At 50.4% G+C, this 12,963-nt stretch overlaps 1 protein-coding gene across 3 annotated transcripts in view; it reads left to right on the forward strand.

Annotated features, from left to right (window-relative positions):
• The window catches only part of LOC133075663 (unconventional myosin-XVIIIb-like), an 89,303-nt gene that overhangs the window by 1,272 nt on the left and 75,068 nt on the right, over positions 1-12,963 (forward strand). For all 3 annotated transcript variants that reach the window (XM_061170015.1, XM_061170016.1, XM_061170014.1), the window contains exons 2-5: positions 5,798-6,000; positions 8,020-8,162; positions 8,983-9,083; positions 10,134-10,197. In XM_061170015.1, the coding sequence (XP_061025998.1) occupies positions 8,986-9,083; positions 10,134-10,197 (162 nt within the window). In that variant the 5' untranslated portion in view covers positions 5,798-6,000; positions 8,020-8,162; positions 8,983-8,985. The remainder of the gene's footprint in view (positions 1-5,797; positions 6,001-8,019; positions 8,163-8,982; positions 9,084-10,133; positions 10,198-12,963) is intronic.

Here is a 12,963-nt window from a genome sequence, read left to right on the forward strand (position 1 = left end):
TTAGCAGCATCCCTGGCCTCTACCTGGTAGGTACCAGTAGCACCCCGTCTCCAGCTGTGACAACCAAAAATGCCTTCAGGCGTTGCCCAATGTCCGTGGGTGAGCACAATCACCACCTATTGAAAACCCTGATCTAGTCTAGTTCTGTCCAACAGAACTTTCAATAATAGAAATGTTCTGTATCTCTGCTGTCCAATATGGTAGCCACTAGCCACGTGTGGAACATGTGAAAGTGCCTGGTGCAACTGAAAAGCTGAAGCTTTTTTTGTTTGGTTTGGCTTTGAATAAATTTATTTATTTTTTAATTTTTGGCCACGTTGGGTCTTTGTTGCTGCATGTGGGCTTTCTCTAGTTGCGGCGAGCAGGGGCTACTCTTCATTGCGGTGCGCGGGCTTCTCATTGCGGTGGCTTCTCTTGTTGGGAGCACCGGCTCTAGGCGTGCGGGCTTCAGTAGTTGTGGCTCACCGGCTCTAGAGCGCAGGCTCAGTAGTTGTAGTGCACGGGCTTAGTTGCTCCGAGGCATGTGGGATCTTCCCGGACCAGGGCTTAAACCCGTGTCCCCTGCATTGACAGGCGGATTCTTAACCACTGTGCCACCAGGGAAGCTCCTGAAGTTTTAATTTAATTTTAATTAATTTAAATTTAAATAGCCCCATGTGGCTAGTGGCTGCTGTATTAGACAGCAAAACTCCAGGTAGCAAGGGAGCAGGGGTAGAAAGACAGCCCTGTGATGGAGCAATCAGGGGAGCCTCCCAGCAAAAGACTGACCAGCCTCTTGCCTCGCTGTGGCAGGGGAAGCACCAGGCTGGAAATGGCAAATACTTGGCACAGGCACCACTCCTAACCATTCCTGCGCCCATGGCAGACATTGCTAGTCGATCACCACACCCTTTCTTGCTAGTTCAGCCATAGCTCAGGATCCTTCTCAATACAACACTCCAGGCAGTCCCCAACTACAGATCAGTAGATGCTAGCATTTGAGAAAAATATTACTGCTCATCCCTAGGCCAGGAGGCCCATCTGGGAGGTCCAGGATCTCACCAGGCTGTACAAGGTGGCTGGCAAGGGACGTGTGGCCAACCTGGGTCAGTGAGGCAACCACAGATATGGAGAGTGGAGAGGCAATGTGCTGGAGGAGCCAAGATTTTTCTGTTTCTTCAAGAAACACTCAGAGCATGATTTAGGGAGAGAGGAAGGGGGTGGGGGGAGAGGTGAAGACTTGTCAAAGCCAGCCGATGTGCAAAGCATTTGGAGATTTTTATTGAGCTGGGTGCAATATTGTGATTTATGAAGAAAAATACATATTTGGTCATTCAGACCAAAAATATATATTTGGTCATCTCCCACATGGCCCAAAGCTTAAAATATTTACATTTTCGCCCTTTTTGGAAAAAAAAAAAAAAAATTTGCTGACCCTTATTCTAGAGAGGGTTCTGAATTGCCCACAAAAGTGGACTTGCTGGATTAAAGGAAATATACATTGAAAATTTCAGTAGATGCTGCCCTTCATACTTGCACTAGCAGTGTATGAGATTGCCTGTTCCCCAGTATCCTCACCAACACAGAGTAATATCAAACTTTTCCCTGTGACCAATTTGATAGGTGAAAATGGTATTTCACTATAGTTTTAATTGTACTTACCTTATTAGCAGTAAGATTTAGTATTAGGGAGTGGGTATAATAAAATATATATTTGGTCTTTGTCCCTCATTCCTGGCACAAAACTTCTAAAACCTGTGGAATTTCCAGATAGGAGTGTCTTTTGATATTCATAACAAAACCCTTTCAACCACACCTGAGTTTGTGTTAATGAGGTGACTTTTGGAAAGCCCCTAAGGAAGGGGCTGGTTGCCAGGGGAACCAACCAGAATTAGAGGATTGGAACTTTCAGTTCTCTTCCACCCTCCCCCCACCCCCTTGAAGGGGAGAGGGCCTTGAGGTTGAATCAGTTAATCCTGTCTACATAACGAAGCTTCAGTGAAATTAAAAGAATGGGGTTTGGAGAGCTTCTGGATTGGTGTACACAGGGAGGTGCCGGGTGGGACAGCATGGAAGCTTTGCACCCCTTTCCCCATACCTTGCCCTGTGCGTCTCTTCCATATGGCTGTTCCTGAGTTAGATCCTTTTATAATAAACTGGTAATCTAGAAAGGAAAATAAAAAAAATATACATATATATATATATTTGGTCATCTCATATATATTTGGCTTTCCAAAAGTCACCTCATTAACATAACAAAAGGCACCTTTTTAAAAAAATTTAATTTTTATTCGAGCATAGTTCTGCTGTACAGCAAAGTGAATCAGCTATACATATACATATATCCCCTCTTTTTTGGATTTCCGTCCCATTTAGGTCACCACAGAGCATTGAGTAGAGTTCCCTGTGCTATACAGTAGGTTCTCATTAGCCTGGAAGGGCGGCGCTGCACTCTCCCCTCCCTTGCCAGGCAGGCTGTGCTTCTGTTACTGCAGCCCAAGGCCCCAGAGAGCCTGCTCTGGTTCCTCAGGGGCCCCTGGGAGGGGTGTTTGTCGCAGGTCTCTCCGCAAGCCCAGTTCTCTCGACCGTGACTGTCCTCGATTGCGGCGTCTGCTACACGGCCTGGGTCAAAGAGCCTAAAAGTGCGGGGATTGGGACCCAACCTGGTAGGAGGAACTTGAGTCCCGTGATCCCCCTAAGCCCCTGTAACCCTGCGGTGGGCGTGAGTCCCCCTCAAGTCACGCTGCCTCCCACACCCACAGCTGCCTTCTGTCTTTGGCTGAGTCCCCTCTGGTTCCTCAGATGGCCACCAGGTGGGAGCAGAGACCTGCGGTGAGGCTGGGACTGAGGCCTCCTTGAAGATGGGCTAGGAGGGGTCCAGGCAGGGCTGGGGGCCTCTCTCACTGGGGGTCTGGGCCTGCCGGGTGGCTGGGAGCTGGGTGCGTGCCTGGGGGTGCAGGCCTCTTTTGGGGTGAGTGTGCTGTGACTGCGTGGGGTGTAGATGGGCACACCTGTGTGCAGAGGCCTCTGCAGCTGTTGGGTGCGTGTGCCCTTGAGCGTGCCCGTGTGCAAGCATGCAGGGGTACCTGTGTGTGACTGCGGGGCGTGGGTCTGCAGAATCCTCCCTGTTCCCCTGCAGGCCTGAGGAGGCTGACGATTGGGATAGCCTGGCCCTTGAACTTTATGTTTCCAAAGCGGGAGGTGGCTCCGAGGCTCGGACCTCAGGACCCCCTGCCCGCTGCGTTCCCTTAGGCTGTGTCCAGCCAGTGTGGCGGCTTGTCCTACTTTGCCAGCTTTGGGGTCCTGCTGAGCCTTTTTTATTTATTTATGTTTTTAACATCTTTATTGGAGTGTAATTGCTTTACAATGGTGTGTTAGTTTCTGCTGTATAACAAAGTGAATCAGTTATACATATACATATGTTCCCATATCTCTTCCCTCTTGCATCTCCCTCCCTCCCACCCTCCCTATCCCACCCCTCTAGGTGGTCACAAAGCACCAAGCTGATCTCCCTGTGCTCTGCGGCTGCTTCCCACTAGCTAGCTATTTTACATTTGGTAGTGTATATATGTCCATGCCACTCTCTCACTTTGTCACATCTTACCCTTCCCCCTCCCCATATCCTCAGGTCCATTCTCTAGTAGGTCTGTGAGCCTTTTGATTTGTGTCAGGATGGGGACTCATTGCTGTTCCTGGGGGCCTCGGGGTAGGAAAGGCCAACAGTGCACTGGGGGTGCTCCTTAGCCCCAGGCTGGGGGTTCGGGGAGGGGGAGGGCCGCCACACCGGAGTTTGTGCCCCTGGTCCTGCCAAGCCACTGGGAGGGTGGATGCTAGCCCACGTGTCACCCGCTTAGCAACCTGGGCTTCCAAGGTCCTCCTCCAGCCAGGCCCGTTTCCCTGCTCCCTTTGTTGCCTTTCTACTGCCCTCACTACCTCCACCGCCCTCTTCCGTTCTCCCTGAAAACCACCAGGCTAAGCAGACGTTTGTCAAGGTCACAGTGACCTCCATGCTGCCAAGCCCAGCGGACAATTCTCCGGCCTCCTCTGACTTGACCCTCAGCAGCACTTCAGGGGCTGGTCCTTCCCTCCTCCTGCCATCACTCCCTTCCGTAGCTCAGGAATTCCGCTCTCCTGGTTTTCCTTCTGTCCCGCTGGCCCTCCCTCTCAGCCTCCTTTGCTGGTCCCTGATCTCTCCAAGTCTGGGTGCCCCATCCCTACACCTCTTCTCTCTCCCTCTTTAACCGCCCACTTCCTTGGTGATCTCATCCAAGCTCATGGCTTTAAAATGACTCCCCATTCAGTATAATTTAATTAGTTGGTTTTTTATCATCTGTCTTCTCCCAAATGAAAGCAAGCTCTACAGGCAGGGCTTTTTTTGTCTTAAGTCAGGTTTATTAAGGTATAATTTACATACAGTTAATGCCACCTTTTTTAGTGTTCACTTCTGTAAGTTTTTGACAAACACGTATAGTTGTGAAACTGTCTCCGCCATCAATTACAGGACAGTTCCCATCACCCCCAAAAGTTCTCCATACCCTTGTGGTCATCCCCTCCCCCATGTCCCGCCCTTGGCAGCCACTAATCTGTTCTTTTGTCCCTTTTCCCTGGTTGTGCCTTTTCTGAAAAGTCACATAAATGGAATTATACTGCGTGTAACCTTTGGAATCGGCTTCTTCCACTTATCACAATGCACAGCGCATTTGAGATTCACCCATATTGTTGCAGCTGTGAGCCGTTAGTTCTTTTATTGTATTGTATTTTATTGCACAGCTTTGTTTATCTGTTCAGAGGGGGACCAGTTGTCCTGGTTTCCGTGGGAGGGAATGGTTTTTCTGGGACATGGGACTTTCAGTGCTAAAACCAGGGTGGTTGGTTATCTTAGTTCTTTAGTTGAGGGACATTTGGGTTGTTTCTAGTTTGTTGATGATTTTGAATACCTACTCAATATAACCAGTGACAGAGGGTTTTTTGGTGAACACAAATGTTCATTTCTCTTGGGTAAATACCTAGGAGTGGGATTGCTCAGTTGTATGACGAGTGTACGTATCACTGTAAAAGAGGCTGCCAAGCTGTTCTCCAGAGTGGCTGTATTGTGTAGCATTGTGGGAGAATTCCACTTGCTCTGCATCTTAACCAGAACTTGGTAGTGTGTCAAAAAAATTAAAAACAGGTATTTTAGCCACCTTAATAGGTGTATAATGATATCTCCTCACGGTTGGCAGAGATTTCCTTTATTCGCCTTGAGTAGTGTTGTGCCCCCAGTGCCTGGGTTAGTGCCTGCTGTGTAGTAGACACTCGATGAATATTTTTTTTTTTTTACTGAGTGAATGAATGTATGGATGGATGAATGAATGAAGTCAAAGGGGCTTCCGGTATCTAAATCTGTTACAGCAAATACATAGCACACGTACCGCCAATTCCCCCATGCCCCATTCTGTTTCCATGGCAGACATCACTGATCAATTGAGCCATTTTATCCACCTGCTTCATTTCAGACAGGTACGATCCGGTCCTTTGTGTAGCAAGTGAGATGAGCCCCATGAGCTAATGCAGCTCTAGTTCAAGCCTCTCATTGGCTGAAGAAGAGGCCAGGCTCAGAGCAGGGTCCAAGGCTGCCCAAGGACTCACAGCGAGCCAGTGGCAGGACTAGATCTCCAGGCTGGGCTCTCCCCAGAAAAATGCACGACGTCTCTGACAAGGCTGGAGTAGGATGGGAGGCATGGATGTGGATCTGGGCTTGAGGCCGGGTTGGAGCATTGTGGAGTGCTCCCTGGGCCCCGGCTGGGTGGGAAGGCTGAGGCCGGCGATCTTCCTGCAGGTGCCCAGGAAGGAGCTGCCGGGATGGCCTACCCGCCCACGTTGGCTCCCTGGCCCAGCGGGCGTACTGGGCTCTGCTGAGCCAGCAGAGGGACCAGAGCATCGTGGCCCTGGGCCGGAGCGGTGCTGGCAAGACCACCTGCTGCGAGCAGGTCCTGGAGCACCTGGTGGGGATGGCAGGCAGTGTGGATGGCAGGGTCTCAGGTACAGTGGTCTCCAGGTGACGTGCAGCTGGGACGTGGTGGGGGCGGTGGCGTGGGGGAAGGGAAGGGAGAGTCGGAGGGGGTGCTGGGCGGCTCTTTCTTATATCTGCTCAGCTCGCGTTCACTGAGCACCTGTGTGCAGACCCTGTGCTGGCTTCTGGGCAGGGCCACCCCTAGTCTGTTGGGTACTTTTGTGTGAATTAGAAACAGGTACTCCTTGCCTAAGACACTCACTGCCACATGTGGAACAGTCGTCACACATTGACATTGTTAGAACCAAACACTTGACCACCGCGTTCTGGGCCATCATCCTAATAAGTATACAGGCCTGTGGCTATCTGATATAAATGCTGTGCCCTTAGGTGTGGTGTCCTTGTGCAGCGCACAGCCCACTGGACTGTGCAGAGGACCCGATAAGTAAAAACAAAGACAAGGAGGCACTGACAGCCGGAAGGGAGACTCAGCTGCACATCTGTGCCAGACTCCAATGCTCTGCACCGCTTGCTGGCCGAGCTGGGGAGGGGAGAGGCGGAGGGAGCACAGAGAAGGGGCGGGGGGGCTTCCTTGAGGAAATGATGTTTGAGCTGGGCATTAAAGAAAGAGTGTCAACATTGTAAATCAACTATACTTCAATTAAAAAATAGTGTCAATTGGTGATAATAATTACAATATTGATGGTGATCGTGGTAAATGCTTGCTGAGGACTTACGCGCCAGGCTCTATTCCAAGCAGGTTAACTTATTTATTATTTAAAACATCCCTATAAGGTAGACATTATTATTATTTGAATTTTATAGATGAGGCCATTAAAACGCAGGGAGGTTAACCAGCTTGCCCAAGGCCACACAGCTCATACATCCTAGCACCGAGATTCAAACACAGACAGTTTGGCTCCAGAGCTGTTACCCCTGGGCCAGTGTTCTCAATGTATTGTTGCCCCTCTGAGGAGCCTTTTTAGTTGTTCTTTCTCCTAATCGTCTCCCAACATGAAAAATTAATGCCATAGATTCACCATATATTTGTTTATGCAGTGTGTGTGTATGTGTGTGTATATATACAGACACACACAGACATATATATATATGTATCTGTGCTCTATTCTATACCTAAGAAAGGAAAACTGCCCCCATCCTCAAGAATCAGTTTCTGCCCTCTTGGGAGCAGTATTCCCCCTGCTGAGAATATATGGCCCAGGCAGTATTGCTTTTCTAATAATAACAAACAATACTAACACCACCACATTTGGAGCATGTTCTGAGCACTTTACATTATTAAATCTTTTAGTCTTTGTGGCAACCACATGAGGTAAGTAAGCACTATTATTACCCCCATCTTATAGATGGGGTATCTGAGGCACAGGGAGGTTAATTTATTCGCTCCAAATCAGGTGACTAACAACGGGGAGAGGCCATATTCAAGCTTGTTTAACCATTGTACTATCCTGCTTCTCCACTGGGGTTATTCCAATGCTTTATTGATCACCTGTTCTGCACCTGGCCTAGGTTAGAGCCCTGTTAGGAGCTGGGGATACAGCAAGGAGAGGCCCTCCCAGAATGTAGTTCTGCTGAAAGTGTGTGTTGGAGGAGTGGGAGTCAGGCTAGGCTGTATCCAGGTGCCTAGCACATAGTGGGTGCTCGTTAAATAGTGATGTTAAAAAGCCTGGGACTGCAGGGCTTTTTGAGCTGGCTGTGATGGGCGTTCCCCGAGAGCAGGTCCAAGACTGTTAATGCCCTGCCCTCCTCCTAGACTCCACCAGGCCCAGGAGGCCCTAGGGCAGCCCTTGTCACTCAGATCGTACCAATCCTAGGTGTGTGTATCTCCCCTTCTGGGCTCACTCTTGCTCCCCCCGCGCCCCTGCTTGCAGCACAGGGCCAGCCCAGCAGCGGAAGAGGTGTGGCTTAGAGCTGAGTTGGGGGAGTGGAGGGGGCCCTGCTGGGGCCTGGGGCCAGAATGGGGTCCTGTGAGAGGTGGGGGTGGCAGCACCCGGGCCACGGGTGATGCCCTGTCTGTGCCCCACCAGTGGAGAAGATTCGAGCCACCTTCACTGTCCTCCGGGCCTTTGGCTCCGTGTTCACCGGCCACAGCCGCCGTGCCACCCGGTTCTCCATGGTGATGTCACTGGACTTCAATGCCACAGGCTGAGTCACGGCCGCCCAGCTCCAGGTGAGGCCTCTGGGTGGGAGGGAGAGGGGGCTCTCTGGGGCTGCAGTAGCCTCAGCCCCCCTCAGCAGGGCCCACGCCTCCAGCTGGGACCCTGGAATGTGTCTAAATGGTCATCGCTCCCCAGGCCAAGGCCAGCTCCTCCCCACCTCGCTCAGTGCCCAGACATCTCCTCCCCGAGCACGGCGGCTCGTCTGTGCCTCGGAGTATCACAGGGATGAAATACTCATGAGTAGATACATAATTCAGCCGCTCATTAGCTGGGTCTTAAAAGCGGAAGCTGAAATTAAACAGGCGCTCGCTGGCCTTCTGCGGCCGCCCGTGTGTGACAGGCACATGGCCTGTTTGTTCCTCTCTCTGAAATCACCCGGCTCCTCCCCTTCCCCCCGCAAACATTCTGTTTGAACAGAAAACAGGATTAGGTTATTAGAAGGGTTGTTTGTATGTGGAGCTAGGAGAATACCCAGACTCGCTGGTGCACGATAAATCCCTTTCTGTCCCGGCCCTGAAAGTCTACCGTGCATCACCATGTGGGTCAAGTTATTAAGGGCTTCGGTTGCATAAGAGTGTGTTGGAGGACGGCTCTGGGTTAATTGTTAGTACCCTTGGATTCCTTCATCGGAATGAGCCCGTTGCATTCGTTGATTGCCTGCGTGGACTCTGAATCAGTGAGACAAAGGCCTGGCACGTTTTGATTTGGAGGCGTCCAGCCAAGTTGGGGCCTGAGGTGCTGCCTCGAAGAGTGGGCCTGGGGGTTGGTGGGGGTGTGCGGGCAGCCTAGCGGGGCCTCGTGCTGATCGGCGCCTGTCCTCTCCCCTGGCAGACGATGCTGTTGGAGAAGAGCCACGTGGCCCGGCAGCTGGAAGGGGAAGGCAATTTCGAGGTTTTCTCCCAGGTGCTAGCCGGATTGGACCTGGATCTCAGGTGAGCGACTGGGCTGAGCAGGGACGGCCGAGGGCAGTGAGACAAAGGGCCTCCGCTCTCCTGGGCCCCAGCCCTGCCTCTGCCCAGAGCTGAGAGGCAGTGGAGCCCAGTGGTTAGGAATCTGGCCTCTGATTCCAGCTGCCTGGTACTGCTCCTGGGCTGGGTGAACCTGGCCAGGTGTCACCTGCTCTGAACCTCCATTTCTTCCTCTGTAAAGTGGAAATAGTACCTTGACTGACCTTACAGGATTAAGTGAGATAATTCACATATGGCTCTTTATACACGCTGGGGGGTGGTGGTGGATGTCTGCTGTGACGGTGACATTTTGGTACAGGTTCTGACAGCAGCGTGGGAGGTGGGCAAGGAACAGCAGACCCCAAATCTTCCAGAAGCTCCTAAACTCTGTGAGAGCCTTGGGTGCACCTGAGGTAGCTCAGGGCGAGGAGGCACCAGGTGGAACAGCAGAGAAGCCAGAAGACTCATCTGGGAGGGCCTTCTGGGGGAGGTGGCCCAGGGAGTCATCTCTGCCCCTCGCTGACTCCTGGGAATTCCTGGACATGTGGCTCCCTGTCTCTGAGCCTTGGTTTCCTCATCTGTTGAACGAATGAGTAAGGTTCTATCTAGTGAAGCTCCAGGGAGTGCTCACCCCAGGCGAGGGGTGATAATTTTCAATTTGCCTCTGCGTCCCCCATCATTTGTCTCCTGCCTTCCACCCCCGTCTGAAGGGCAGGCCCAACCTGTCCTGAGCCTCCTGGCTAAGGCCAGAGGGGCACCTTACCCTTTGGAGAGAGGGCAGATTAGAGAGGAAACTCCCAGTTTTCAGAGCAGGGTAACTGAGGAGTAAGGAAGCTTCTGGAAGGCCTTCACTTAAGAAGGGCCCATTGAGGGCAGCAAGTGAGGAATATTCGGGAGGCAGGGCCAGGGCCTGAGGCAGACCCCGGGGCCACCTGGGGCACTCTGTGGAGCCCCGTGCCATGATGCCCACCTGCCCTGCCAGGCCACTGGTGTGGGTGGGTCCTCCCTTACTTCTGGTCCCTTCTCTGTTTCCAGGACAGAACTGTACCTGCACCAGCTGGCAGACAGCAGCGCCTTCGGCATGGGCGTGTGGCCTAAGGTAAAGAGGAGGTCCTTCCGGGTGTGAGTGGGTGTCTGTGTCCCCATGGCCAAGATGGGAGGGTCCCCTGTGTGGCTCGTCCCTCTGCCACTGGGGTGAGTAGTTGGCAAGGGCTGGTCACGTGGGGGAGGCAGGGTTGCCTTTATGGGGCCTGGGCTTGTCAGGGAAATGAGTCTTGTGCTAATAAAGGGAACCAGGAGGTGGTTTGTGTAGAGGTAAGGGCGCGGTCTCCGGGACAGGCTGTCTGGGTTCAAACCCCGGCTCTGACACTTACTGGATATGAGACCTCAGGCATGGACCCTAGTAGCCTCTCTGAAGGTCTGTGTCCTCTTCGGTAAAATAACAACAGTAGCTAGCGGTATCTGCCTCATGGACCTGTTGTCAGGATTAAATGAAACGATGTGCAGAAAGCAGCTAGCACTGGGCTTGGATTACATCAGTCAGTGGCAGTTTTCTTAGGAAATATTGTTGATGATTAATGTGGCTTCCTGGAAGATGGGGCCTGTGAGTAGGGCCTTGAGAGGTGGTATTCGGTTGTTTAAAAAAGCACATTGTTCACTTGTTTGTTCTTTTATTTATTTTTTTATATTTTAAAACTTGTTTTGAGTCACCCACCCACACCCCCACTCCTACCATCACCCCCTGTGCCAGGCCTGTGCTGAGTGCTGGGATTATGGTCCTCATCCCTGAATTTTCACCCTATCAAGAGAGAAAGACTTGGGAATTAATGCAATCGTGTGGGATAAGAAAAATGCCAGAGTTTGTACAACATTCTGTACACCAGAGGATAGATGAAAGCTACTTGGCCTCAGTCAGGGAAGGCTTCTTAGCCAAGGGGACATCTGACCTGGGTTTTGAAGGATGAGTAGGAGCTTACCAGGCAGAGGGGAGTGAATCATTTCTACTCTGAAGCCCTTTTCCAAACATATGTGTCAGGGACACAAATGGTGCTGGAATAATTTGGTATCGTCATGCAAAAAAAAAGAATTTCAGTCCACAAATTCACACCATGTACAAAAATCGACCAAAAAAAATGGATCATAGACCCTAATGTAAGACTTAAAATCATAAAATTTCCAGAAGAAAACAGGAGGAAAATTTCTGTAACTTTGGATCGGGCAAAGGCTTCATAGATATGACCCCAAAAGCACAGTCCACTAGAGAACAAATTGATGAATTGCACTTTGTTGAAATTAAGAACTTCTGCTCTTTGAGTGTCACTGTTAATATGAAAATACAAGCCACAGACTGGGAGAAAATACTTGCAAATCACGTATCTGAAAAAGTCTTTGAATCCAGAATTTATAAATGACTCTCAGAACTCATAAATAACCCAACAAAAAAGATGGGCCAAAGATTTCAACATAGACTTCCCCAAAGAAGATACTTAGATGGCATGTGAAAGTAAATTAAACATCCTTAGTCATTAAAGAAATTGAAACTCGAACCACGATGAAATAACTACTACACAATTACTAGAGTGTCTACACTTGAAAAGATTGATCGTACCAATGCTGGTGAGAATCTGGGGTAACTGGAGCTCTCATACCCTGCTGGTGGGAGTGGAAAATAGTGCACCATCTCGGAAAACGGGCTCTTACAAAGTTAAACATACACCTCCCACGTGGCACGCTAGTCTACTCCTAGGTATTTATGCAGGAGAATGGAAGTGTACATCCGTGCAAAATTTATTTTACATGAAAGTTCATTAGCAGTTTTGTGTGTACTTGCCAAAACCTAGAAACTACCCAAAATGTCTATTAACAGGTGAATGGATGAATTCATTGTAGAAAACCATAAAGGTGGTATCCTACTCAGTAATAACAATGAACTGCTGATGCATCCAAGAACACGATGGCTCTCAAAATAATTGTGCTGAGTGAAAAATCTCAGATGAAAGAGTACAACCATATAATCCCATGTATTTGAAACTCTAGAAAATGCAAACGAATCTGCTGTGACAGCAAACAGGTCAATCGTTGCCTGGGGTTTTGGTTGCAGGAGGAGGGGAGAGAGGATTATGAAAGGGAATTTTTGCGGGTGATGGATGTGTCCATTGTCTTGAGTGCCGACGCTTTCACGGGTGTATATGTCAAAGCTTATCACAGTGTACTTGTTAAAGATGAGTGGTTTATTTTTGCCAGTTACACCTCAGTAAGGCTGTCTCACACTCTCTCTCTCTGCTGGGTACTATCCACAGAGTTACTGATTAAGTAGGTCTGGGCTAGGGCCTGAGAATCTGCATTTCTCACAAGTCCCCAGTTGATGCTGAAGCTGTGGGTCCGGGGACCCCGCTTTGAGAACCACTGTAGGTGAGTCTGTTTCGACAGTGAGTGGAGTGGGATGGAGTGGGGTGATGCGGCTCCCCCAGCTTCACCTGCCTGACACCCCCCTCCACGGGAGGGGACTTGCAGTATGTTCTTCTTTCATGCCTCTCCTCCCCCTGGTTTCCGGGGCGCTAGGAGCCCAGACTGGCCCCAGCATGGCAGGGGATGCGAGGCTATCCCAGTGCTGGGTTTTCTTTAATGAGGTTGGGCCACATGTATCCATTTGAATCAGCAAGAGCGTTGTTGTTTGTTTTCTTGGTTTTGATGAGGAGAAGGGCTCAAGCCAGGCCCTCGCGAGCATCCCAGCCTGACCTGTTTGTTCACAGTCTGCATACAGGAATGGGGCACAGTGTGAACCCAGTCAAGGAGGTGTTTGAAGTGGCTTTCTTTTTTTGTGTGTTTCTGGGGGTTGTTTTTTTAGACCAGTTGATCTGTGGGA

The sequence above is a fragment of the Eubalaena glacialis genome, chromosome 15 (assembly GCF_028564815.1).
Source record: "Eubalaena glacialis isolate mEubGla1 chromosome 15, mEubGla1.1.hap2.+ XY, whole genome shotgun sequence".
In the NCBI taxonomy this organism is placed as follows: Eukaryota; Metazoa; Chordata; class Mammalia; order Artiodactyla; family Balaenidae; genus Eubalaena; species Eubalaena glacialis.